Source organism: Osmerus mordax, chromosome 19 (assembly GCF_038355195.1).
Source record: "Osmerus mordax isolate fOsmMor3 chromosome 19, fOsmMor3.pri, whole genome shotgun sequence".
Lineage (NCBI taxonomy): Eukaryota > Metazoa > Chordata > Actinopteri > Osmeriformes > Osmeridae > Osmerus > Osmerus mordax.
The window spans coordinates 6,423,068-6,448,798 of NC_090068.1; the positions used below are offsets into that span (position 1 = coordinate 6,423,068).

Below are 25,731 nucleotides of genomic sequence, written 5' to 3' on the forward strand. Positions count from 1 at the left end.
AATCTAGAACAATAAATAACCTAGCCTACTGGTACAACTGTGCGCATTCTACTTGCAAACACCTCGTGGCATAAACTCGATTTTATTTACCCACCCCACTTACACAAGTTGATATTAAAAGCATGCATTACCTTAATTATCTAATGTTTACAAGTTGGAAAAAATTTTCAACATCATATTAACGACAGAATAACGACATACTGTGTGTACAAACTCCATCTAATATCTTGCGGAACTGCTGTAGGATTCCAATACATGCTTACCGTGCGCGCAAGTAAGGTGCTCTAAGGATGGAGAGAGGTGGTCTGCTGCGAGATATTCACCTGCCGTGATGCTGTTCTGTGTAGAACCTTATTCGTTGACTTCCCACGAATATATAAGTGGCTCAGGTGCCTTGAGTGCAGAGTCGTAAGACCTCCTCGCAACCCCCACCCCCCACACCTCGTCGCCATATCTTCCCCCCCCTATTGGCTGGCGGTACACGCAGTCCAAATATTGTGTGTATGTGTTTGGGGGGGGGGGGGGGGGGGGGGTTGAATCGATATGCCCACGTACATCAAACTGCTGTCGTCAAATTACAATTTTGAATAAGGTTTGGTGAAGCCTAATCAGTATCCTATTATCTATTATCTATGTAAATAATGATGACTGCCATACCAAATGTAAGGGTGTCCGTTACGTCCCTGGTCGCTTACTTTTGATATGGTGTCTCATCATGATTTTCCAATTGAAAAAAATCAGCTAAATCAAGCAGCCTAAGTCATTTGCGCCTGAGTGTAAGAAATTATCTATGAAGATTGTGTCTATTTGAGGGACATTTAACACGCAGCCATACTTTTTACGCACAGTTACGCACTGGCAACCAGCTGAGTTTTACCGTTTCAAGGGTTTGTTTCTTCGTCTCCTTACTGTTGCAAAACACAGTAAGTCCGTTTGATTGAAAAGCCAAAGAAAGTTTAAACACGCACCAATTTGTATTCCCCGTGAATACCGGTAGCCTCGCGTGCGTGAGCGATAAAATCTCAAGTATATTAGCTCACGCGCATTGAGCAACATGTGTACACTGCAACTGATGGGCAGTCGGCTGTTTCTTAGCAACCAAATCTTTTGCCCCTGTTGCTAAGTAACCACGTGCCACATACCTGCCTCATATCACGTCACCTTTACAACCCACATCATAGTACGCAGGTGTATTTTATGTGATGTAGTCTACGTGAAAAGTAGACCAAACTGAACCCACATCTTGACCTATATGACCGTTGCCTAAAGTGATCTCATGCGGAGTTATTTTAAAAGGCAAAGTGCAGGTTGCATTTCCCTTTTAGTCATTGTTTAAAACTCCAAATAATAACCTTTTCAACTATGCTTTTTGTGTGGACAGTTTATTTTCCGTATAATAGCCAATACCAAGTGATGTGTATCATTTCAGGGTGTATTTAGCCAAGGCTTAGATTAGACACTCGACTATTACCATGCACGCTGCCACTCGTCTTTGCTGTTTGCGTTTATGCCACCGACAGAGGAGAGATGCCCTGCCAGTCTGTGATTGCATAAACCATGACCGCGAGTAAATTAAACACGTATCTACAGACAGGACATTTTTATTGAAATACAGGAGGTTACATCAGACTACAGTGACATATTGGCAGCAAGGAGTGAGGGCAATGGTAGCCTACAACAGGCTAGAAGCTTGCGGATAAACATTTCAGATGACAACTTTACTACGTGCATTCTGTATTGCTGGTTGGTGTTTTTTTTAATAAAGTACTTAAAGAGTTTTGGGTGATATACAGCAACCTTTGGCCCCCATTAATAAAACGTTCCCCTTTTAGCGATACCATTTACAAACTGAGGTAAAGAAACAACAAGGAACTTGTTAGGAACAATGGACACTGCCTCCATGCAGGATCGCAGGCACGTAAGCAAGTATGGCAACAACATAAGCCTCGTCACAAAGTACAACAGGTGGCTTATTGACTGCCACTGGTCATTCGTTTCAACTGTTTGATACACTTGAGCTAAATTCCCAGAGGTGCAGGGTGCATGGTTAATTATGGAGACGGCAGATATCACACTGGAATGAACTCTTATTTATGATTAAAACCTAACACAGTTCAGTATGAGGACCTGGTACATAACAGGATTATAGCCCCAATGTTTGACTAAATACAAGCACACAACTTCTGGATTACAGGGTTATATTGTCTTTCATTATTCATACAGAAGTGTTATCTACAAACTACACTACATCACTGAGCAGTTTCATAATGGGCTGACACTGGTCCTTAGATGGGATATGGGCACAATACCCTTTCTCCTGAGGAAAAAGCTAATGGTGGAGCCAGTGGGGAGATTGAACTGCCGGGTTAGGCAAATACACGTGGCCTTTCATTGATATTACGTTTCCTTTTTCCTCGCTGGGAAAATATCAACTGGTGGGGGTTCGATTGGAATAGCCCCTACAGCGGCTGCAAATTGAATTTCAATAACAATCTCAAATATTAAAACACAATGCATTATATTGACATGGAATCTAAATAAGGTGAAAACAGCATTACAGAATGGGCTACTACTCATTCCACACACACACAATCAGTACTGACACTATAAACCAGTAAATGGACAAGGGGGAAGGGAGTTATAGGAATGATATGGTAGCTTTGCTGTTGATAGCTGCAGTAGAGTGGGCAACTTCAAAAGGGGAGGAGAGGCAAATAATCAGCTGCACGTATCAATATATAAAAAAACAAAACAAATGGAATAGCACAGACTCAAGCGTACGCAGAATATTTGCTACCATAAATAGTGGTTTGTGTAGTGGTTACTGAAACAGAATGCCAATGCATTAAAACCATAGCAACCTAACAATTTATTGTTCCCTTGCCCTGCTCTTGCCTCTGAGCTGCCATTTTGGCTCAGAATATTAGGTCCCTCGTCTTACAGAACAGTGAAATAGCTTCAACTGACCAGAGACGAGATAGGATTCATTAGCTCAGTTGTATAGAATTGGTGGAATGGTTAAGAAAAGTAGCAAATGTACTACCAAAGCAGGACAAACATTTAAAAAATGAATCGGCACGGAGCAAATATGACGTACACTTTCAAAGTACATTTCAAAAAGGTAAAGCAACGAATGGCTTTGTGAATATGAAAATCTGGCCTTCAAGGGAGGTGTTCACCGTCAATCACTTTTCACGACATTAAGACATTTAGTTTAGCATAGAATTGCTCACTCCCAAGGGAGAGGTAAAATGTGGAGGGGGAGGGGGTTGAAGGATGGAATGAAGGAGGGGGAAATATTGACGACGGCACAAACGCTCAGAAGCTGCTGTTGTGTTTCCAGACGTGTGGAGTGGAAGGTGTTTGGACGGAAGGCAGGGCTGGGAGTGTTCAGTTCTTCAGGACTGCGTCGTAGACCTGGTAGACGTGCTGAGACACCTCTGGAGCTCTGCACTTCAGGGAAAGCTGACAGAGAAAAGATGAAAAGATGTGAGACAGCTAAATGGATAAACATGTCCCCAGGACAACGCGCTGTGATCAGACCCCCCCCCCCCCCACACACACACACACACACACACATCTTCTCATGCATACCGAGCTACTGAATGTAGCCTATTACTTATTCTTGGAGCCTGTTTCAGCAGACTTAATATACCTCCCATTTCGAATGCAGACTTGATCCATTCTCCCTACTGCTCGAAATGCAGCCCCTACTGTGGTCGCTCAGGTATTCATTTGTCTGAGGTGTCCGCCGACTAACTGGCCCCTCGAACAGCTACACCTTTGACCACTTACCGTCTTAATCCAAATATATTTAGCCGGGCTCTGCGCTATAAGCCTCGCCTAAGTGCATTATTTCATCAGCTTAGCAACTGCAACCCAGCTGAAGCTGCTCATCCTCTTATCATGTCGGAGTTCCGACGTCTCGTGTGACGCGTGTCATTGCTTGGTGGTGGCAGCAGTAGAACTAGGCAGTAGAACTAGGCAGTTCTACTCATGAAAAATTTCCATCGAAAAATTGAAAATGCCAGGATGACCGTTTGACAGAAAATGAGGACTGACAAATATTAGATGCACGCTTTTTTCCTTCTTCTTCTAAATACCGACGTAATGGGGGTAGAACATTTGAATTGTTTACATCTCAACGCCTGGTCTCACTAGGCTGTTTGCGACGTCGCCTCGCACTGAGGCAGCTTGTCTGCTCTGAGGGACCGGCGCAGAACGAAGAAGGAATTATCCTGAGACTGACAGGCTGGTCAGCTAAGCTAAAGGCCCTACCTCAGGATGGGGGAGCAGACAAAATCAAGGGAGCGCCAAGGAGCAGGGACTGCAGACTGGGAAAGTGCTAATCTGGGGAGAAATAAAGGCAGCCCGACATGAAAGCTGACACGCTGGGAGTAGAAGCTACCGAAAGATGCCTAGCTTTCAGCAAAACTTTGCAAAACCGACATTCCCAGCATCTTTAACAGCAGTCCATAAACGGCGCTCTGTGTAATATGATGTCGATAATTTGAGGCTTTCTCCATTTCTTTGTAGTGGGAATAGACGATGGCCACCAGGATGGATTTCAGATTTCCTTCGACCACCTATGAGCGGAGCTAGTTCAGGCATGGCACTCGGGCAGCGCGCGCCATATCACCCATAGCCGTGTTCTCAGGCCATAGGCTTAGCTTGATAGGCGGCGCTATCAAGTCGCACACATGCACACACACGCGTCCTCAATTACCTTTGTGTTCTGCGCTGCTGCCACCCACCTCCATCCCCTTCTCCCCCATGTGGTCTGTCTGTACTCCCCGTGGGGAATTTAACTCGTTGCTCCCTGCCTCATGTCATGCATGCTGCAGTGAAGGCAGGGAGCGCTTTCCCATGTACATCCATTCCGCCAATGTTAAACCATTTGTCATGTGTATGAATAAATGGTGAAATCAATCACGCGAGTGTCTTGACTGAACTGGCGTTTTTAGATCAAACCATGAAAAGAACTGCTTTCGAATTTCCAGAATACATTTGACCTTCATGCAGCTTTGTGTGTGTGTGTGTGTGTGTGTGTGGGTGCATCTTCAACCAATTTTTTATTGGCCAGCCTGGAGACTAGCCATTACTCTCTTACAAGGACAGGCCCAATGAGCCTCTCTGTGGTTGGGTTAACAGGACATAGCTTGGTGCGCGTGCAACAAGGAAAAAATCAATAACTTCCATAAAGCATGTCTTGAAGAGACCTGCTGAGCTGGGAAGCAGGCGCTCCACACTCCGTTTCAGTCGAGAAGCGGCCGCGTCGGGAGAGCTAGGAGGGCTGTCCTACATGTTCTGGAGTCAAACACCGTGTTCAAGCCCCCCCCCACTCAATTGGCTCGCTTAACCTGGCACCTCCAAGTGAGGCACCTGCCGTTCATTCCGAGCTCTCGCTGACACCAAACGCACGACTCCCCCTTCCGGCACACGCGTCCCTCACCGTGTAGTTGGGGTTGCCAGGTTGGATCCGGAGCTCGGCCAGGATCCAGATGCCGTTGGTGAGCTTCAGGGACTGGTACAGCATGTCCTGGCCCTCCACGTTCCTCTTGGCGATGGTGTAGATGTTATTGTTCTGCAGCTTCCCCGACACCGTGTCTGCAAAAGCCAAATGCGATGTCGAGTCAGAACAAGCGGGAGGAACCGTTGTCCTCTGGAGGCTACCGCACGGCTCACAAAGCAAGGACGAGAGGTTGTTCAGGTGTCTCACACACACACACACACACACACACACACACACACACACACACACACACACACACACACACACACACACACACACACACACACACACACACACACACACACACACACACACACACACACACACACACACACACACACACACACACACACACACACACACACACACACACACACACACACACACACACACACACACACACACACACACACACGAAACAGAGGGGAGTTTGCTACTGACTTCTAGCTGTAAAGCTGTAAATAGCAGCAACAAGAAACAGGGAATATTGTTTTCAAAGGCATTCTGACAGACTGAGTTTTCGGAGAAAAAGAGCAATCTCTACAATCGCAATGGATGGTTTGTGGCGTACACGAAATTGGAACCAATACAGAAATAGATGGAAGATACACTTCATGTGAACTGTGACTAGAATAATGATACTCATGAAGTTGAATTCTTCCAGGCTTGATTCCTGCACCTGGAAAATACTCTGGCTAATAATAGCTGCTTCTTCAATTCCATTAGCCATTCCATGTGAATGGCTTCATGTTTCCCACTCATTCCCCCCGACCTACATCATTGGCGTGCTCTTGCATTTCAGCCAGTCTGTGTATTTAAATGACATCTAATGTTTTCTGTATTAGCCTGGCTAACAACTGGCGGGGAGGGCAGCTAATGAATCTACATTAGAGTCATAAACTGACTATCACTGAGTCACTCCATAGGTCTATCAACCATCCATAACCATTATAAAATATGCTTAGCTCAGGTAGGCTTTTGAGGAACATGAGAATCGCTTGTAGTTAATCGTACGTGCACAATCAATACCGTCCCTCAAAAGTCCTTGTAATGGACAGAATCTGCCAAATGTCATATCTCGGTAGGTTGACACTAATTCCTAGTTCGAAGAGGAGCCTACAATCACAACTAAGTGAACTACAAGTACCACAAACACCGAGGGGCCGGACCACTGCTTCCTGGGTCAACAACCCTGCCGTTGGAGCAACAGGGGTGTTTGAAATGGGGTCTGAAACGGGCTTTTCAGGGAAGATGATGGAAGACGGGAGTATGGAGGAGGTGAGGCTAAAAGCCTTGAAGGTGTCCTGAGACAGGCGTGCATGTGAATGGAGAGAAGCAAAAAGAAAAGGAGAATTATTCAAAAGGAGATTGACAGTGTGGGGAGGTAGGGTAAGTTCAATTCCCTGCAGCGCTAACAGGTGACTCATCTCGTTTTTGATTCTGTCTATATCCAAGACTAGCATACAGATGATTCTTATCCCATCCCGTGTGTTAGGTTGAAGGTATTATTATATTTTTTGCAAAGCTGTTCTCTACACCAACGCGTTGATTGGTGGTATTGAACTGTGAATGATGACTTAATTCTCACCTCCAGGGTCGTACTCTATTATAATCAAGATGTAGTCTGTTTTCTAATGATGCAATGCAACTGTTATTAAACATATATTTCCTGTGTTTGCTTAGTATGCAGGATAACATATTCTGTGATACAAAATATGAAATATGCCATGACACTTCTCATGACACATACTCTTCACAGTAAAAGGAATTCATCTCAAAGATGTAATCTAAAATGTGATGGATTTTTTTGTTTTTTGTTATGGTAATTCCCCCTTGAGGCAGAAAATAAACAAAGAAGCAGATATTGGAAGGTGAAGATTGCGTAGTACATTGCTCCCTGTGCTAGAAATAGAAAGACCCGGACAATTCTCCGTACAGAATTGCACCGACAGCCTTTGAGGCACTTTAAGATCCGCCTTTTCTAATTTTCTCACTGATGTCTTTCCAAGCTTTGGAGAGTGAAACCTTCGATCTAACAGATTCATGACCGTGGTTCCTTAAGAGTCTGAATGTGAAGAGAAGTCAATATTGGGAAAAAGAAGGGGGGCATTTTCAGGTTGCATTGTTCACACTAATTCTATATAAATGTTAGCAATATTGTTTTGTATTGTGTGTGGCTATTGGCAACCATTCTGACACCTCCAAGTGTCACCTATACACAATTGATTATAGAATTTCAAATAGAGGAGGATTTTTCCACAAATACAAAAAGGCGGCAAATCATGGCAAGAAAAAACAGTGCAATACACACACTCGGAGACTTCTCATGTCTGCAATTATCCTCCTTTAGTACCAGAAGGTGCCAATGTAACACAAAGGACCCCTTTACAAAAGATCGCATGAACCTGACGCCCCATTCACAACTCAATTGGACAATTGGCACCGATTACCGCGGAATAAAAAGGTTAACCCGCCACAAGGACGACCACCTACGAGGGAAAGGAACCTACCTGCGTTTAGGTGGCACTCCTTGATCTGGTACTGCAGCTCGTTCTCGTTAGGGATGTCTTTCCAGGTGGCCAGGAACACTTGGCGCTCTGCAGCAGATTGACAGGGGGGAGATTAGAAGTGCGTCGGCGATGATCACGACCCCCCTCCGGAGGAACGGGGGGGGGGCCCCCTCGACGCGGAGACGATCCCGGGACAGGAGGACGCGCCGGCGAGCGCTCCCGTGAACTCACCCATTTTGCCGTCCTCCACGAAGAAGATGTTTAGAGGGATGAGCCCGCTGAAGTAGAAGACGTCAATGTTGTTTTTAACAGCCACCTGGGGGGGGGGGGGGGGGGGGGGCATAAAAAGAACGAAATGAGGCCCCAAACACGCAGAGGAGATATTCAGTCTACGAGTTTGACAGTTGGAAGTGTCCCAGGTGTTCTTTGCCACTCTATGATTTCGCCAAAGGGGGTACTTTAGTTGAGGGACCGGGCCATTCTAACTGGAGAACCTTGAGGATATGAGACTTTGAGTCTTGCTAGACATCTCTTGATAAATAATCCTGGAAAATGTTAAGCAGATGCCACAATGACCTAGACTGTTGGTCGTGTATGAGCCTGGTTAAATAGGTCAGAAAGCTAAATGTGTGTGTGTGCGTGAGAGAGAGAGAGAGTCTGCCACTGCTGGAGTCATGACGAGGCAATAATGTGGGTAGTGGACCCCAGCACCTTCGGGGCTTGACGAGTACTGTGTCACAGCTGCACACCGTGGGTACACAAGGTGCACTGGGATTGGGCTTGTCAAGCATAGGACACATATTTACATGTGTGCCTTGGTCTCTCTCTCTCTGACACACACACACGTTTCAGAGAGAGCCTTAGGACCTCCCATGACCTACTTGTACGTTTGGTAACATTAGTCTCTTAAATTCTTGACGGACTACGCTTGTCGTCAAACGCAAGAGGACAAATCTGTTGACTAATAAATATTTATTTACCGAAGTAGCTGCCCATAACTGACATCTTTCACACATAAATCCTTATAATGATACTTCGAAAATTAAGTTCAAGTCAACCCCAACACAATGTCAATATCTTAGACATCGTTTTCAGTGGCAAGTAGACACCCCCACACACACACTGAGGAGAGCAATACAGCCTAGGGTCTGAATCGTCCAACCACAGTAAACATCCATGCAGCATTACCATAAACAACCAATCTGTATTCTCTTCTAAGTTTTTGTAACAACTGGGGGTCTTCACAGTAATTATACAACTGATAGAAACAAGAAAGTAATTAAAGTTTGTGCTGATTATACTGTCTGATAACAAAAGGGGTTACAGGCAGATATGACGTTATGACAAGCCGTGATTATCAATATATCACCATTCTGTTTTCAATCCGTCTTTAACTAACCAAATTATAGACATGAATCTCCAAGATGGCTACTGTCAGTATCGGTAGTCCATTACATAGACAGTCAACTCTTCAACGTAGTTATGGACTGCACTGACAGGATCATTGTGTATTCAGATCAGGTGAGTAGCTCGGGTGTGCGGACGATTCTAAACACACGCCGACAGAGGTCTGATTATCACCGAGGTCGCCGCCGCGCGCGTGCACGCATCTCACAGTGCAGCACCAGGACTTGAGATAAGGACACAGGCATAATGGCTGCGCCATCTGGTGCCGCTCTAAGTCACTGATCAGTGGAAATGGGCTGCCTGGAGATGAACATGAAACACGCTTTTCAACTCGGAAAGATGTCTTGAGATTAGCCATGCTCTTTGCCCCACCCCCCCCTTCCCCATCTGTGTCTGTCACAGAACTCCTGTTATGTGCTCCAGTTTCAAGTTACAATTTTTTTTCTTTTCAATATTCGAATGTTTGGTTTTTTTAGGTTAAGGGCCTTACTTCTGTTTAAAATAAGCATCATGAGATTTAGCGTAACTCCCTCCCGGGTGTCCTTGTACAAAAATATGTGGCCTAAATTGCCGGATATATTCCGAAATTGGAACAAATCAGAGTCAAACGAGTGTAGACAATGACCTACTAAACAACTATTGTAACAAGAGATTAGAAAAAGGCTGAGGTCATAGAAATCAGCTCAACTTGAAAGTATTGATCGGTGCGCTGTAGTGGCGTACAAGCTGCATGTTTGAGTGAGAGCAGCGTATGAACAGTTTGTGTGGGGGCAGCGAAGTCTGGAGTGGATTTTCCAGCTGGTTGCTGTCCCATGGTGGGAGTGCGTTCGCCTCGAGGCTGTGTGCGCGGTCCACTAACATGCCTTGCTGCCCTCGGCGTCTGTGTGGGACGACTCCCTCGGCTCGTTCATGCCTGAAACCCCTCCAGTCTCCGAGATAGTGGAGAGATAGTTCACGTCCCGTCCCCCCCCCCAAACGCAGCCTGGGGGCAGTGATGTTGTCTTCGTTGTAAGGGCCTTTGGCCAAAGCTACGCAGAACGGCTCGGTCCCCACCCTCCACGAGAGCGTGAAATAACCACACGGGCTTCGGAAGAAGACGCCAGCGCACGCTGACTTTACCTGGAGGTTGTTGAGTGGATCCATCTTCATGACCGGCCCGATGGTGTTCAGAGGCAGGGAGACCTCGATGCTCTGGCTGGGCATCAGTGGAGTGTGAATGGCCAGCGGGGTGGTGGGGATCACTCCGAAGCTGCACGCATGAGGAACACGCATGAGGAACACGCATGACCTACATGGGAAATGCTACGAAAAGGACCTTCACTTCTACCGCCCTCCCCATTGAAAAGACCAATTCAGACACACTCCCCATCAAATATTGCACAGTTAAAGCTCGCACAGGTAGAGCTTGTGTCTGGTACAACGTCGTCAAAAAGAAAGTACGGTGCGAGCTTTCAAGAGGATTGAATGGACAAAGTATTGACTAGACTAGATGCGGCTAAGAGCGTCTAGTAAACAGGGTCTAGTGTTTGTGTGTCCCTGTGCCTTGCCTATTCTTGTTGAACTGGATGGCGAAGTCGCTCATGTGCTGCAGGGCTTTGTTGGTGAAGGTCATGTCCATGTACATGTGGCCCTGGCGGCGAGAGAATGTTCCAGAGATCTCCAGCCCTTTGGCTTTCACTGCAGGCAGCCACACCTAAATAAAACACAAGTTTTAAAAAGAGAAGGAGAAAAAGGAGGCATGAATTCGAGACATGCAAACATATGCTCCTCCTTGTTAAGCAGCACAGACAACTCGTTTTTGGAGCAGCCCGTTCATTTCCTAACCTCCTAACCTCCGGATTCGCAAGATCATTCACAACCATGCAAAAATCCACGTTGCCAAGCTCTAACTTATCCGTATGTGCCCGAATCACTGTGATTGGAACCACTCGGCGTCCTATGAGGAACTACGGGGTAGTTGTGGTTGAAGTTAGCCCGTGATGAGATGGTGATAGACAGATGGATCCATCCAATCACCTGCCAAGTATTGTTTGAAAATGTTTTGGAAACTGTTTGGAACAGGGCAAAGACATTTTCCCAGATGGATATGTGTCAAACCATTTGGCAAGTCAGGTTACTACTTTCCAGCCAATTATGTTCAAGTATCCTGTTCCAGCCAAATCGTCTTTGGTGAGGGGGGGCCTTCCTCCTTGTCTTATTTTGTGAAAGCACTGTCAATCAAACTCGAGGACGAAAGAAGAGAAATTCAGACAAGAGTTGGGGATGCCATTTCTCATATTTGATGTTACCCTATTGCAACTGTCAACCAGATATGATAAAGTACAGAACAGTCACAGGAGCATGTGCTTCAGTCTGTATGTAAATAATGCTTGATATTGACCGTTTTCTATATATATTCTATAGTTATAAACAGATTTTGAAATGCGGTACCAACAGTAATGCATCCCCTCAGCTTTTCAGTATTGATTTATTATTTTCTACAGACATTAAACTACGTTCCCTACCAAGCACAGTCAGCAGATTCATTAATTTACTTTTATATACATTGCTGCTAATGTCGATATTCTATTGTGTAATTTTTGGGGGCCTTTTTTATGACATTCTATTACTTTGTAAATGGTGATATGGTTACATGGGTAATGAGAGTTGAGAGCTGGTGTATCTGTACTCTATGTTCAGCTACCGCCAAGTAACAACACAGACAAACATCCCAGTATTTAAGCGGAACGCTACTGAATGACCTATTTGGAAAGGGTTTGAAAGAGTCGGATGGAATCCTTAATAAGGGTGGTGACTCATCTAACCCTCGTCCTCCTAGTCCCACGTTATTCATCCCCCTGTCGTCGATGACAACTGAATTGTCTTAGAAAGTTGTTTCCGGAGCATGTCTTCTTTTCGGGGAATACTCACAGCTTTGGGAGACACGAAGCCTCCGGTTGTGTTGGCCATGCCTGTGGACAGCTCAAACAGGTCGCTGAGCCCGCTGCTGAGAGCCGCAGGCGCGGGGGTCGGGGACGGGGCAAACGTGTTGGGAACGGAGGAGGGGATGAAGTTCTGGCCCACCTGTCACGCGCGCACACGCACACATGCAAAGACAAGGCATTAGGAAGATCTTTGTGAAGTCTTTGATGAGACGGCGAGGAGCTTACTTGACGGTAAGAAAGGAGGCGGTGAAGATTTAGGGTCATGGTTCCCCCCCCCCCCCCCCCGATTCTTGACAGGTGCTTTGAGAAGCTTACATTCTTACCAATGACCCTGGCTGTCAACTTTTTCAAGGGTTTGGTCACAAATGTACCGTTGTTCAAGTTAAAAAACGATCATCTTTGAAGCTGCAATTCTGACTAATTAGGCGAGCTTCTAAGAAATCACAATGCATTCATTGTTGCAAGAGAAGGATGCCCTTAATCCGAAATCCCACCTATGACTCCAGCAATTTGAGCCTTCATTTTACGTATCAGCAGACCAAAGGAGAAATGAACACGTTTACCCTTCAGTGGCAAGCAAGGGTGGGAGCTTTTAGCAACAATCTGTGGTGGGTTAAGTGGGCAACTAGGAGCATGCAGCATGCAGGCAGACGGAAGGGCTCGACTTACTGCTGGACTTCCCCCAACACCTCCTCCCAGGTCTCCCCCGAGCTACAGGAGAGAGAGAGAGGAGAGGCCCCACATCCAGCACCCACATCCACAGACAGACAGACAGACAGACAGACAGAGACACAGAGAGAGAGGGGGAGATAAAGAAGTACTTAGCAATGGAGACCCTCATAGCACCCATTTTAGCTCCTGGAAAAATGTTATCCTTTGTAGTTAACATGAAGATAAATGACACAATTAAATGGTTATTTAGACAGGAAGCCCAGCTTCGCCGACAGCCTCAGTCAGGGGGAAGGTAAACCTTGCCCCGAGAAGCTCAATGGAAAATATATTAGTGACATTTAGACATGTGGAAACTTGGAGAAAGGTGTCACTCAGCAAGAAACATTACTAGCTTTAATGCACTGGAGTCTTTTTATCTAGTATAATGTTCCCATTTCAAGATCTAAATATAAAAAGATAGTTGAAAAGATTGAATGTGTCCATTGCAATAAAGGAAAAAAGGAGACTCATAAGAAGGCATGACAATAAGGCTTTTAAAAGCTAAAATAATTTTCCATAGGTAATCTGGATGAATGCTTTCTTTTCATGATTAAATTGTGGCCCAAGTAATCAAAGTAATGTTTAATGAATTCAATAACTGGATTCCTTAAATTCAACATTCAATAGATGGGTTGAATTGTCCATTACCACATGAAAAAAAAATCTGACAAAAGATAAAGATAATCATAATTTGGTTCCCAACAGTCCTTTAGAGTGGATGATGGATAAATGAAAAATAAAGCAGTAGAGTTTTCATTATGGTTCAAGGATCTTACAAAAAGGACAGTGGCTGTAGCTACCTGAATGTGGTCTGTTGCCATAGGTGACGGGTATCAGCTTCATTTCATATGCTATGTATTAAACTGGTCCCACATATTCATCCTATTTGCATTACATATGTAATGTCAACTTGTAAACATTATACAAATTCAACCTGAATTGTTGCTAACCTTCCTGCAGCAGTCAGAACCTAACTGTGGCGGTGATGCACTAAAATGATGAGCCATGACACTGGTTTGAATTTTTAAGACAGTCCTTCCAGAACAAAATGGCAACATGAGATGCCCAGTAATGTAGGAAATCCTTGTAAACAAGACTGTGCTGATCCTCTCTTCCCGGTCTGAGGGGGAGAGGTAGCCGGGTCGACTGAGCAAAGAGTGACTCACCACACTGTCTGATGCCCCTCAAACCATCAACATGTTCAACCATTTGACATCCCCTCAACACAACCTCGACTCCCTTTGAGTGAGAAGAGCCTGTTGGAAATGTTGTGGGAGAATACTTGATGCCCCAGCGTATACCCGACGGCAAGAGACAGAATGTCCCGGAATAACTCGGATAAGTTGCTTGAAGTGGAGATTTTTGTCTGTCTTTAGCATTGACAATATTGTATTATAGGGCTTCTTAGGAATGCCTTTAATAGGAACAGCAATGCTTGTTAACAAAGATCCACTATAGGGCGCTTTATGATTTTCCCCAATTATTCTCTGCAACCTTCTTTTTTACCACATCGCTGTCATGTCCAGATGAAGTCTGAATGTGATGTTTACATTTAAAATAAACGAAGGATTGTAGTTTCATTTCCCTACTACTTTATACCATCGCAGACATGGTATGCCTAGTAAGGAGAAAAAAAGGAGAAAACAACTTTAAATGTCCCTAAAAGTGGTGTAAGGGTGAACACAGCTGAACAAATGAAAATGGAAGATGGATTTCACCGGAACCTCGAGTCGACGTCTTTGAGCTCTGCCTGCGGGTCTGGCTGACCTGCCACTATCGCCTCATCTAGAAGGTCAGCATTAATATTTCAGCCTCAGGATGCTGACTCAGCGAGCCCTTTTATGATGCATGAATCACTGCGTCGCCCCCTGTCCTTCCGAGAACAGCCGTGTATACGGTCTGTGCATTAGCATGCAACTTGTCAGACGAGCTGCCACCGGTCCTAAAGGCTTTGGGAAGTTGTCGCGCAGTAAAGTAGATGTTCATCGGAAACATTTACTTTATCAAGGAGACATCTCCCATGCATGAAGGCTTGAACGATTACAATATGAATAAAGACAGTGAAGACAGTCTGCTTTTGGTAGTCAAACCTGCTATCCAATTACATTTACATTTAGTCATTTAGCAGACGCTCTTATCCAGAGCGACTTACAGTACAGGGACATTCCCCCGAGGCAAGTAGGGTGAAGTGCCTTGCCCAAGGACACAACGTCATTTTGCACGGCCGGGAATCGAACCGGCGACCTTCTGATTACTAGCCCGATTCCCTAACCGCTCAGCCACCTGACTCCCAATTAGGAGGGCTAGTACTGTGGATGTCTTCAAACCATACATAGTTAATCAAATCAAATCAAACATTATTTGTATAGCCCTTTTTACACGCAAGCATGTCACAGAGGGCCTCAAATACGCCCATAGAACTGCCCCTCAACCAACCGAAACCCTCAAAGTTAATGTGGATATGCCTAGTTTTACGTCGATTTTTTTTAAAGAAACCCTGGAGATCTCTACAGGTGTGATGACTTTAAAAAGGGTTCAAAAGGGAAGGTGTCACTTTGCGAGAGGAGAACCCGAAGAGACAGCAGCACAGGCGTTCCCCGCTACCCTCCCTATTCCTCAAACGGAAAGGCAATTCCCCCTGAGCAATAGGCTGCAGAGTCCCAAAATCCAATTACAGAAAAGGAATGTCAGAATGTTACTGTTGAGGGGAAATGAATTGCTCTGTACCCCCAAAAAAGAAGGAAAAAAAGATTTCAAATGGTTATTAAACAAGGGGAAAGAATGACATGGGTGGATTTTAAAGGCTTCCTATTTGACAGTGCACTGCCATTTGAGCTCGCGTTTTCACATGATCTTTAGCTGATAGTTTTGTAACGGAGTTTATAGAAGAACGGCTGTGAAGTGTTGCGGGAAGACAGGTTCATGTATTATTCAGTAAGACATTAAACTTGCATCCCAGGATGCCAAGGTCTAATCTGATACTGAGCTTCTAGTCCTCGCCTATCATCAAGAGATGCGACAACGCAAAGTGTTCATCGGAGAGTCAGTTATGACAAGAACGTCGATGGAGAAACCTTTTGCATCGCTCACCATGAACTTCCCAATGTTATTAACCATCTTCTACTGTGCCTCAAAAAGGTCTGTTTGAATATGCTGAACGATGCTTGGTTTGCTTGGATTGGGAGAAGGTCACGGCGCCCTTTGACATCATCAGCTCTAATATCTAACTACAGACCACAGTGCCACACAGTTCACGGCTGTTGGGCTTTCATCAAGTCGTTTTGATTCCTCTAATTGCTTGAACAGCCTAACAGAGGCCTGCTGATACCGTTCAATCTCATCTGTAATTACTCAGCAAACATTTAACATTCCATGTAGCGACATGGTGGAGGGACATCCCGTTAATCGGAAGCTCCAGCTGGATTTAAGTCATCGCTATTTTAATGACAGTCCAATTAACATTTAATTGGAACCTTTTATAATTCTGGAGGGCCAAGGACGGTTAGGTGAGAAGAGGTGCCACCACGCTTCATTGGGATTGAAAGATGAGCCTTAAATTAATAGATGGATATAGTCTACCCTTCGAATAAGTCAAAGGAATATCGTCAGACTTTACGGTCAAATTAAGGGTGTTCATTTCATCGCAAGTTTGTCATGCTGTTGGCCACAACTAGGGTTGCAAAGGGGCGGAAAGTTTCCGGTAAATTTCCGGAAAGTTTCCACGGGAAGAGCGGTATTGCAGACAGATTTCAATTAAAGCTGGCAACATATTTTTGGAGCTGTGAACTTAGTTAAAAATGTTGAATTATGAACTATGAACTGAACTAGTTCATTTTAAAATTTGTGAACTTTGAACTGAACTAGTTCATGTAGAAAGTGAACTTTCCCAACACTGTTTGTCATTACCTAGCATATTGATTACTTGGTAAACTGAAGCCATGTTCATTTTAATACCAAGTTTATTTGTATACAGTAGACTAACTTTTTACAGCAGTGAGAGTCGGATGTATGTATGTCCACACAAAAGTTGTATTATAAATGTTTGCATGCATGTCTGCTTATGACAAGGTAAATACAGTTAAATTACCCCCAAATTTCCAGTGTATTCCTGTTAATTCCCGTTAATTCCCGTATATTCCTGTGGAAAGTTTCCAACTTTGAATATTCCCGGAAATTTGCAACCCTAGCCACAACCCTTAGGTTACATGAGTCGCTTTGAATTTTGCAACCCATGGTCATCACCCAACTCACAATTAACGGTTCTTAGCTACACTTTTGGAGCTATAGGGTGATGTTGAAGCTGGAGTGAGTCAGGGAACATTTGGTTCTTATCAGTGAAACAACAGATGTGACTGGGCCTGCAGGCAATGCTTTCGAAAGCACCAGCAACTAATATCATTAAAAAGACATCATCACCCTGTGCAAGGAGAGCGCCTGCCCCCCCCCCTCCCCGCCAAAACCAGAAAGACATTAGAGTATTATTATACAGCATCTCTCCTCCCTAAACAGCAGCCCCGTTACTTATTGCAAAATCTAAGATGTGCATGTGAGCTCCTCGAAAAAAATTCTATTTCATGTGCCGTATTTATAACAACAAACCAGTAATGGTGCTTCCGAGAAAATGGGGGGAGAAAAAAAACGAATTCATCCACTTTCCATGAAAGCCAGTGTGACGTGCTCCCCTGTCTTGCCTCCTTCAGAGCAGATCAATCAGACGCATCAGTCGCCTCACTGACAGACTGGAGGGTCTGGGTGGCGCAGCTCAGCACAGATAGCCAGCGAGGGTTCGAAGGGCGCCAGGGCACCGCATCATCACAGCTTAACTCTGGTCTCGAACTCACAGACAAGAACTGACAAACAGCGACCAGACGAGACAATCTCTTCTGCCGTGTGGGATAAGAGGGAGTGGGAGGGGGGGGGGGGGGGGGGGGGGAACGCTCGGTATTTAATCTAAGATGTCTCGAGAGGTTGTAGTTACAGCAGTCATTTTGGCTTCGAGAGGGTACTGCATTGAAACCAATTTTAGTCATCCTCTGAGGACGCCCCCGAATGCCACCAAGAGTGGCCGTTCACAGGGGCGACGGCGGGAAGCTTGGCATGTGGTGGACTGACGAACAGCCACCGTGAGAAGTGGACGTGGCTTGTTTCGGTGGTGGCCGAGGTGACGGCCGAACCGAAAGAAATCGATCACACGGTCCGCAACTCGCATATCTGCAGCCACATTTCGATATCTAATGGAGAGGTTGATGATGGAGCTCTGCTTCCCGTTTCTGAAGTGGCCTTTAGGTAAGGTTGCACATACATGAAGAGGAAGAGTTTGACACACTCCTAATGAGGTTCTAAAGGGTAAGTGATCTTTGATACCTTTATGTGGATGAGCCACGGTGGGGTCGGTGCACCCTGTGCACGCAACGAGCGACTTCAAAAGGTCACCAGACTTCCGTTGGCATTTTTAACGGGTGAGGAGTTGACAGTCAGTGAATGCGAGATGTGTAGTACACAGTTTGCAGGCCTGACTGTTGGTTGAGGGCCGAGGCTTGTCTATATCCCTAGCTTCTAAAAAATAAAAATAAAAAAGCGGGTGAAGAATGATCAACGATCTCAGGGGGTAAAAAAAGGTTATCGGCAACAGGTTGCCTAAATACAACTGTAGCATGCCAATTCAGTCTCAGAAAGCCTCCAGAGTCCTTTTATTGATTTAGAACTCTTCAGAAAGTCCTTCCCATTTGGAGGTTTGTGTCTAGAAGATCAATAGGAAACCACTCCCATAATACTTCAAATCAAAGGGTAAAATAAAACTCTGGATTACAATTTGAAGAGTGCCACCTCATCGATTATTCATGGGCTTGAATTTCGGAACGGCCTGTGTGATTGATAGCGTGTGTCTACATCCATTTGCGGGTGCCAGGGGCGAAGCGCGTCACCTGGGCACGTCTGCATACGATACTGACGTTGGTTACAGTGTCGTTTGTCGGAAACGCAAGTGTGGGCTTGTGTCTGTCTGGGGGCCCCCAAGTCACTCACCAGGCTGTCCAGCCCCCCTCCCAGAAGATCCACAGCGCCCATCTGCATGGAGGACACCTGGGGAACGTTGACGGGGGGCCCCAGGTCCAGGTTGAGCAGGTCCCCGAGGAGGTCTCCCTGGGAGGGGATGACCTGGGTCTGGTCCTGGGGGGCCGCTGGCCCCGCGCTCACGGGGCTCTCGCCTGTGTCGATGCTGAGGCAGGAGACAGAAGGGGAAAGCAACCTTGGCAGGGCAGCCAACAATGACGCTGTGGCACTACTACAACTGTACCAGAACCAAAAAGACCCAAAGCCCATGAAGGCCTTACCAGACAGGTCACACACCAAGGGGCCTTACTTTGACAAAGAGGGTTAGGGTTCGTTACATGCTCTTAGGGGGTTGGATCCAACAATATTATAAAGGGAAAACCCCCGTTTTTTTAATAACGTTCCTGTTGTGCGTGTGTGTCTCTCTCTCTCAGCGCGTCCCTCCAGCCCTACCTGCCGTGCTGGATGGGGAGGTGTTTGCGGTGGATGCCGTGGCTGCCCTCCACAAAGGCGTTGGGGGGCTTGTGGTAGACGGAGGCCAGGGAGCCGATGTGGCAGATGAGCTCGTCCAGCAGGGTGGGCTCGATCAGGTCCGTCTCCTCCGAGATCAGGGGCTTCTCCGACAGCACCACCTCCTTGGCTGTCACGGGGTCGGTGGAGAGCAGGCGCCAGTAGATGTAGCCTCGGTCGCGCAGGTCGGGGTTGTCTGAATCCTGAGGTAAAGCAACGATGAAACCCCCACCCCAAAAAAGACGATGAGGTGAAATATGAATAAATATTAAGAGATAAAAATTAAAATTGAATGGCGAGAACGGTGAGGTCTGAGTGAGGTTCCTACGTCCCCCCCCCCCCCGTCTAGCCATCTAGACGTGCCCCGCTCACCTGCGTGGCCAGACTTAGAACCTGCTGCACCAGCTCCTGAGTCTCAGATGGCTTCTTGAGGAACAGCTTGACGATGGCGGTCAGCAAGGTGAGCTGGACCTGAAACGCACGCCCATAAAAGAGAAATGATCTGACCCGCCCGGCGTTAACAACCATCAAACAAATCCGGTCATTTGGTCGGCCTCGGAGCTCTTGCGCGTTTAAAAGTATGCGTCCGAAAAGGCAAGAGCGAGGGCCAACCTATAAGCCTTTACGGACGCGGCAACGGAGCTGAACGTCTTCATTTCTCTGCTCTCAAATCCCCCTAAAAACTCCTCCAACACACCCCGAGAGCCACATGGTTTCACTGCCCACACACAGACCCGTCGGGGGCGACAGACCTGGGTGCTCTCGTCGTGGAAGCCCTCCAGGAAGCTCTCCAGCAGCTCGTCGGCGTTGTCGATCCTCTCGGCGTACTCGCCCACGATCCAGATCATGGCGGCGCGCGCGTCCGGTTCGTCCAGGGAGTCCAGGTTCTCGCAGAGCGTGGCGATGATGCTCTCGTACCTGAGGGAGGGAGGGAGGGGAAGAGAGGGTAGATGCATCATCCGGCTTAGGTCATCATGCGCTTACCGTAGTGTGAATGTAATACGCCGTCTGCGGGGGGGAGACCAAGACAGGCCTGAAGGGGGGTTCGGGGCGGCGCGGTCGGAGGGTTACCGCGTGAAAGCCCAAGTTCATCCCGCAGAAGGCATTCAGTCCATTCATTTATAAACATATCCTAACCTTTTGCAGCCTAAAGCCTGCCTATGGCAGCGAGCAGGAAATAACGGCATGCCTCTGGTGGGTGATGTGACGTACTTGTTGGGGTACTTGCGGAAGATGTCCCTGATGACCACGATTGCCTCCTGGACGACGTAGTTGACCTTGGTCTGGATCAGGTCCAGCAGCGTGCTCACACAGCGCTCGGCAGATTGCTGTGAGGACAGGGGCCGAGAGACGACAGCAAACTGATTGTATTCACACCGGAGGACATGGCAGAAACTGATATATTACTGTGCAACGTTCTCACGCGTTCCTTTAATTGTACCATTACTAGTCCTGCGTTTCACACTGCAGGAGGTTGTTACCTAGTGACTTATTATGAGAGCTGGGTTGCATTGATTGAACCAGACTTCACAAAAAAACCATGGCATCCATTCGTCCTCTAATCCTAGACTGGAACAGCGGACTGAAGCGGTAGGAAGCTGCTTGGGTGGGCATGTGGATATAGGAGAACCTTTTGACCTCTGTTGGTGTGGGACTGCAGGGGCATTGTCCTGGCCCGAGATGCTTTCCGTGCTGGTGGTCATTACCTCCACTTTGATGGCACAGCGTCCGATGGCCCTCACAGCCTTCCGCACAAAGTCGACGTCCACCTCTGTGGCGTACTCCTTCAGCTCGGCCAGGACCTGAGGAGAGCGAGGGACGTTCCGGAATCAGCGGACGCATTTGCACGCGTGCCCAAACAGGCCCAACACATGGCAACAGAATCTTATCAGCGGGTGCAAACAACCCTCTCATTCACAGGTCTGAGGATAAATATCGGGTTCGGTAAACAAACCATGAAATTACGACAATCCTTTCCCAATCCCACTGCCAACCCAGGCCCCGTCAGTTTACTCTACGCACTTCTCAAGATAGGCTTTTTACAGCAGGCTAGTCTGGGCCTGCCTGACCTGTCAAACACGGTGGCTGTAAATACGGAGACCAGCCTCTCAGACACTGTCTGTCTACGACAACGGAGGTCAGTTGGCTGAGCGGTGAGGGAGTCGGGCTAGTAATCCGAAGGTTGCCAGTTCGATTCCCGGTCATGCCAACTGACATTGTGTCCTTGGGCAAGGCACTTCACCCTACTTGCCTCGGGGGAATGTCCCTGTACTTACTGTAAGTCGCTCTGGATAAGAGCGTCTGCTAAATGACTAAATGTAAATGTCTAGAACATGTTCACTTGAGACACCACGTCTGACGGCACATCAATCCACTCGAGCAAGTAGTGCATCGGGAATTACTCACAAATGTGAACGTGTCAACATTGGAACTGAATTACCCCTCAATAAAGAGGAGGCTTTCGAAATAACATTCAGGATTCAGGTGTAAATCCCGTTCTTCATTTCGGTAAGCTTTAGCACATCCTGCATAGCCTAAACCATGTCAATAGACGAACGCGGGGAGTGACACTTAAATGAACTGAATATTAAACAGAGTGCCAATCCGAAATGGCCAGGCGTTAGGGGCATGTGTGTACTGGACAGGGATTTCCACACGTCAGTACCTGGGCAATGTTAGCCTGGGAGGCCAGGCGGATCATGATGTCCAGCTTCTCCAGTTTGACGTAGATGGGGTCGTTGTACTTGACAAAGAACACCTTGATCTCCTGCTTCAAGATCTCCGGCCTGGACGGAGAGAAACAGAGAGAGAGAGATGGGAGAATGAGATGGAAGCCGCGACAAATCAAAGGGAATATTAAGCAACGCTGACCTGATCTGAACCCAGACAGCTCACAGTGGGGTGGCGGAGGTGGGAATTGTGGTAAGGGAAATGCTGTCACCTAGTGGCTACGTAGCGTAAGGTACATTCGGACCATAATGTTGCAAGGGCAGACACCTCGATATCATTATCTACCTGACGACCACATATCTGGACAAAGGAGTAGTTACTGTTTAACGAGGGGAGTAAACACTGAGTAGGATGCATGTGAAGTTTTCAAATCTTTAACAGGACAGCCGAGTTCCTCTCAGCGCGCAGTTAATCTGAACGGATTCAAGGGGCACAAGCACTCTGGAGAAAAAGTTGGGGGGGGGGGGTTCGTTCTGACCTTTTCTGGACGATGAGGTTGATGTTGCGCAGGGCCACGTACTGGACCTCGGGCTCCCCCGACAGCAGGGTGACCAGCGGAGGGGACAGCTTCTTCAGCAGGGTGTTGTAGTAGTCCGAGTCCTTGGGCAGCAGCTCCAGGAACTTCATCAGCACCTTGACGGCCGACAGCACCACGGCCGAGTTGGCGTGCGAGAGACGCGGGGTGACGCGCTCGCAGATGCTGGGGGAGGGGGGGGGCAGGGCAAAGAGGAGGCGATTTCAGCACTGTCAAATCAAACACACGCAAAGACCTATGGCCCACATGCTCCCGTGAGAAACGTCCGGAACCGTCAATATCGAAGCTCATGAAAATAAACCCCCGTGTGACGGCTTCTGATTCTCGCAAACCGTTCTACACAGGACACCCACCACCACAGACACACACCTGACACTCTCTTACCTCTGGGCTTCTCGCTCGTCCTTGGGGTTGTAGTTGGACAGGCAGTCCAGGATGAAGATCTGGCCCCACTCTGTGCACTCGTTGAGGGCCGTCAACAGCTTGTTGATGTTCTGGGGGTTGAGGTCCAGCAGGTTGCTGTTGGGGTGCGACTCGCTGATCTCAGAGAGAGCTGCGACGGCGTTGGCCACCACCTGGAGAGTACAGGAGAGGTGGGTTAGGTTATTCACTTGGTACTAATGGCTGGCTTCTAGGGCTTGCTAGTGTTTTTTCCTACAGTTAGAACAGTGATGTCGAGGGGCGCCCCGGTACCTCACCGGATACGTGCGCGCACCATGTAGGCTGAGGCCTTACCACAATGGCCTGGGTTCGAATCCGGCCTGGCCCTTTCCTGCATGTTCCCCCCCCCCCCCCCTCCTCTCTCTCGCTTTGCCTTTCCTGCCACACTTTACTTAAAAAATGTCCTATGAAAACATAAATACAAAATAAACAGTGATGTCTACTCACCATGGGGTTGGAGTCGGCGATGAGGTCCCTGAGGGAGTCCAGGAAGCCCTGGTCCTCCACCATCTGGGCGTTGATGTCGTGGAGCTTGGCCACGCACACGGCCGCCGTCTTCCTCACGTAGGGGTCCTCGTCCTTCAGACACTTCCTCAGCGGCTCGCACAGGTACTCCGTGATCTTGTCCACGCGGATGCAGCCCATGGTGCGTACGGCCAGGGCTCGGATCAGGGGGTTGGGGTCCTCACAGTCCTGAGGTGGAGCAGGGGGGGTGGGGGAATGCGGGGAGAATGTAATTTAGATGTTGGTCTATTACATCGTCTTATGGTTGGAATACTGTATGGGCAAGAGTGATGGCAAAAGGCCAGAGGGCATCACAAGAGAGTGACAGTAGCACAAAAAGTCCAATGTCAATTCAAGTAGCGACTGAAATCAAATCAAAATGGGACATTCAAATGTGACATCAGTGGACCTAGAAATGACAAAAGGTAAAGAAAGGTGCCCTGCCTTTACAAAGCTGTTGACAGCCATGATGGCCATGTCTGGCTGGCTCTTAGCGTAGTTCATCAGGTACAGGTAGACTAGCTTTTTCAGCTCCAGGTTGTCTGTCTGCATGCAGTTCACCACGTCTGGGAACAGGGAGCTGGGAGAGAGATATGTGTAGAAAAGAGTAAACAGAAACATTTGAAGAAAGAAAAGAAACACTGCATAATAATATCCCAAAGCAAATGTGACACCAAAAGGATCTTGAACGCTCACATATGTAAACATTTGATGAGGCTGACCATGAACAGTGGTGATAGAGCTGCTACAGAAGATATGCAAAGAGAGAGGCTATACCTGACGTCTTTGCCCACAGTCATGGCAGCAATGACCTTCTTCACGGCCTCCTTCCTCTTCTCTTTCTTCTCATTGTTCAGCTCAGCTTTCAGCTCAAAGATCTCCCCTGTAAGTGGACCCAAATGCAGCGTTAACCGCAGCCCAGTACAGCCAGCTCAGCGTGCACGCAGCAATGCTATTATCAGTAAGCTTGCACTCGCGTTAAGAAATGTCCACGGCCTTTGCACCTACTTCCATGTGATTTAAATAATGTGGACTCACCTTTTTTGTTAGTTGTAAAATATTTTGAGTCAGTCATCGTTGCAGTTTTTCAAATCTGAAATGAAGATTTTCATCATGTTTAACAAAGAACACAGGAAAAGACCACCTATATGGCAATGTTACACATAATTAAGATCTTAAACAAGGAACTGGAATCGAACTTCTCATGAAGCCATGTTTTACAGAACACATGCCGTATGATTACTTTAGTCATTTTAAGAATATGCATTTGGAGGACATTGCGATGCCATCTTAGAAGTCACGACATCATATCAGCATCACTTTCACTGAAGAGCGACTGGCTAACATATAGAGCTAGCAGTTTTATGGTTTCATACAAATACAACATAGATATTTCAATAACATTCGACCTGAAATTCCTTACTAGGGTTTGACCCCAAAACAGCAACCAGTGCCAGTGGACAAGGGGGAAATCTGGCTGGCTAGCTAGCTCTAGTAGTAGTAACTAGCAGATCTAGTGCTACTAGCTAGCTAACTATCTGGTTGATGTACAGGCGGCCAAAGCGGCCTCTGTCAGTGCTTGTGACATAGTAGCTAACGTTAGGCTATTTTATAAAATATCCCCAAACACAAGTCACTTTAAAATTAGATAGCTACATACTTGGTTTGATGTTATGTCAAGGACAAAATCCGACAGGGCGGTGAACGACGGTCTTCGCTAACAAGCAACCAACTGCTGAGTTATTTTGCCTGCTTTGCTGCAGCAGAGGTTTAGCTAGGTAGCCGTGGAAAGATGGAGAAGCCCGGAAAAACAAAATGAAGCGGAGGAGAAGGAAAGGCGCACCACCCCGGAACTTGTCATCTAAAGCAGAAACACTCGGACGTTGTTTACAGGAG

General features: G+C 46.9%; 1 protein-coding gene across 1 annotated transcript; it reads right to left on the reverse strand.

Annotated features, from left to right (window-relative positions):
- Positions 1-1,585: 1,585 nt before the first annotated feature.
- Positions 1,586-25,719, reverse strand: ap2b1 (adaptor related protein complex 2 subunit beta 1). Its single transcript, XM_067256611.1, has 22 exons — positions 25,496-25,719; positions 24,874-24,928; positions 24,613-24,718; positions 24,280-24,415; positions 23,779-24,024; positions 23,275-23,465; positions 22,834-23,055; positions 22,291-22,411; positions 21,332-21,427; positions 20,838-20,953; positions 20,378-20,543; positions 19,998-20,096; positions 19,569-19,828; positions 19,089-19,281; positions 13,023-13,064; positions 12,340-12,492; positions 10,977-11,122; positions 10,549-10,678; positions 8,254-8,338; positions 8,023-8,109; positions 5,453-5,607; positions 1,586-3,465 (listed from the first exon to the last, which is right to left on the reverse strand). The coding sequence occupies exons 2-22, from the start codon at positions 24,908-24,910 to the stop codon at positions 3,391-3,393; spliced, it is 2,862 nt and encodes a 953-aa protein (XP_067112712.1). The 5' UTR covers positions 24,911-24,928; positions 25,496-25,719; the 3' UTR covers positions 1,586-3,390.
- Between the last annotated feature and the right edge of the window lie 12 nt (positions 25,720-25,731).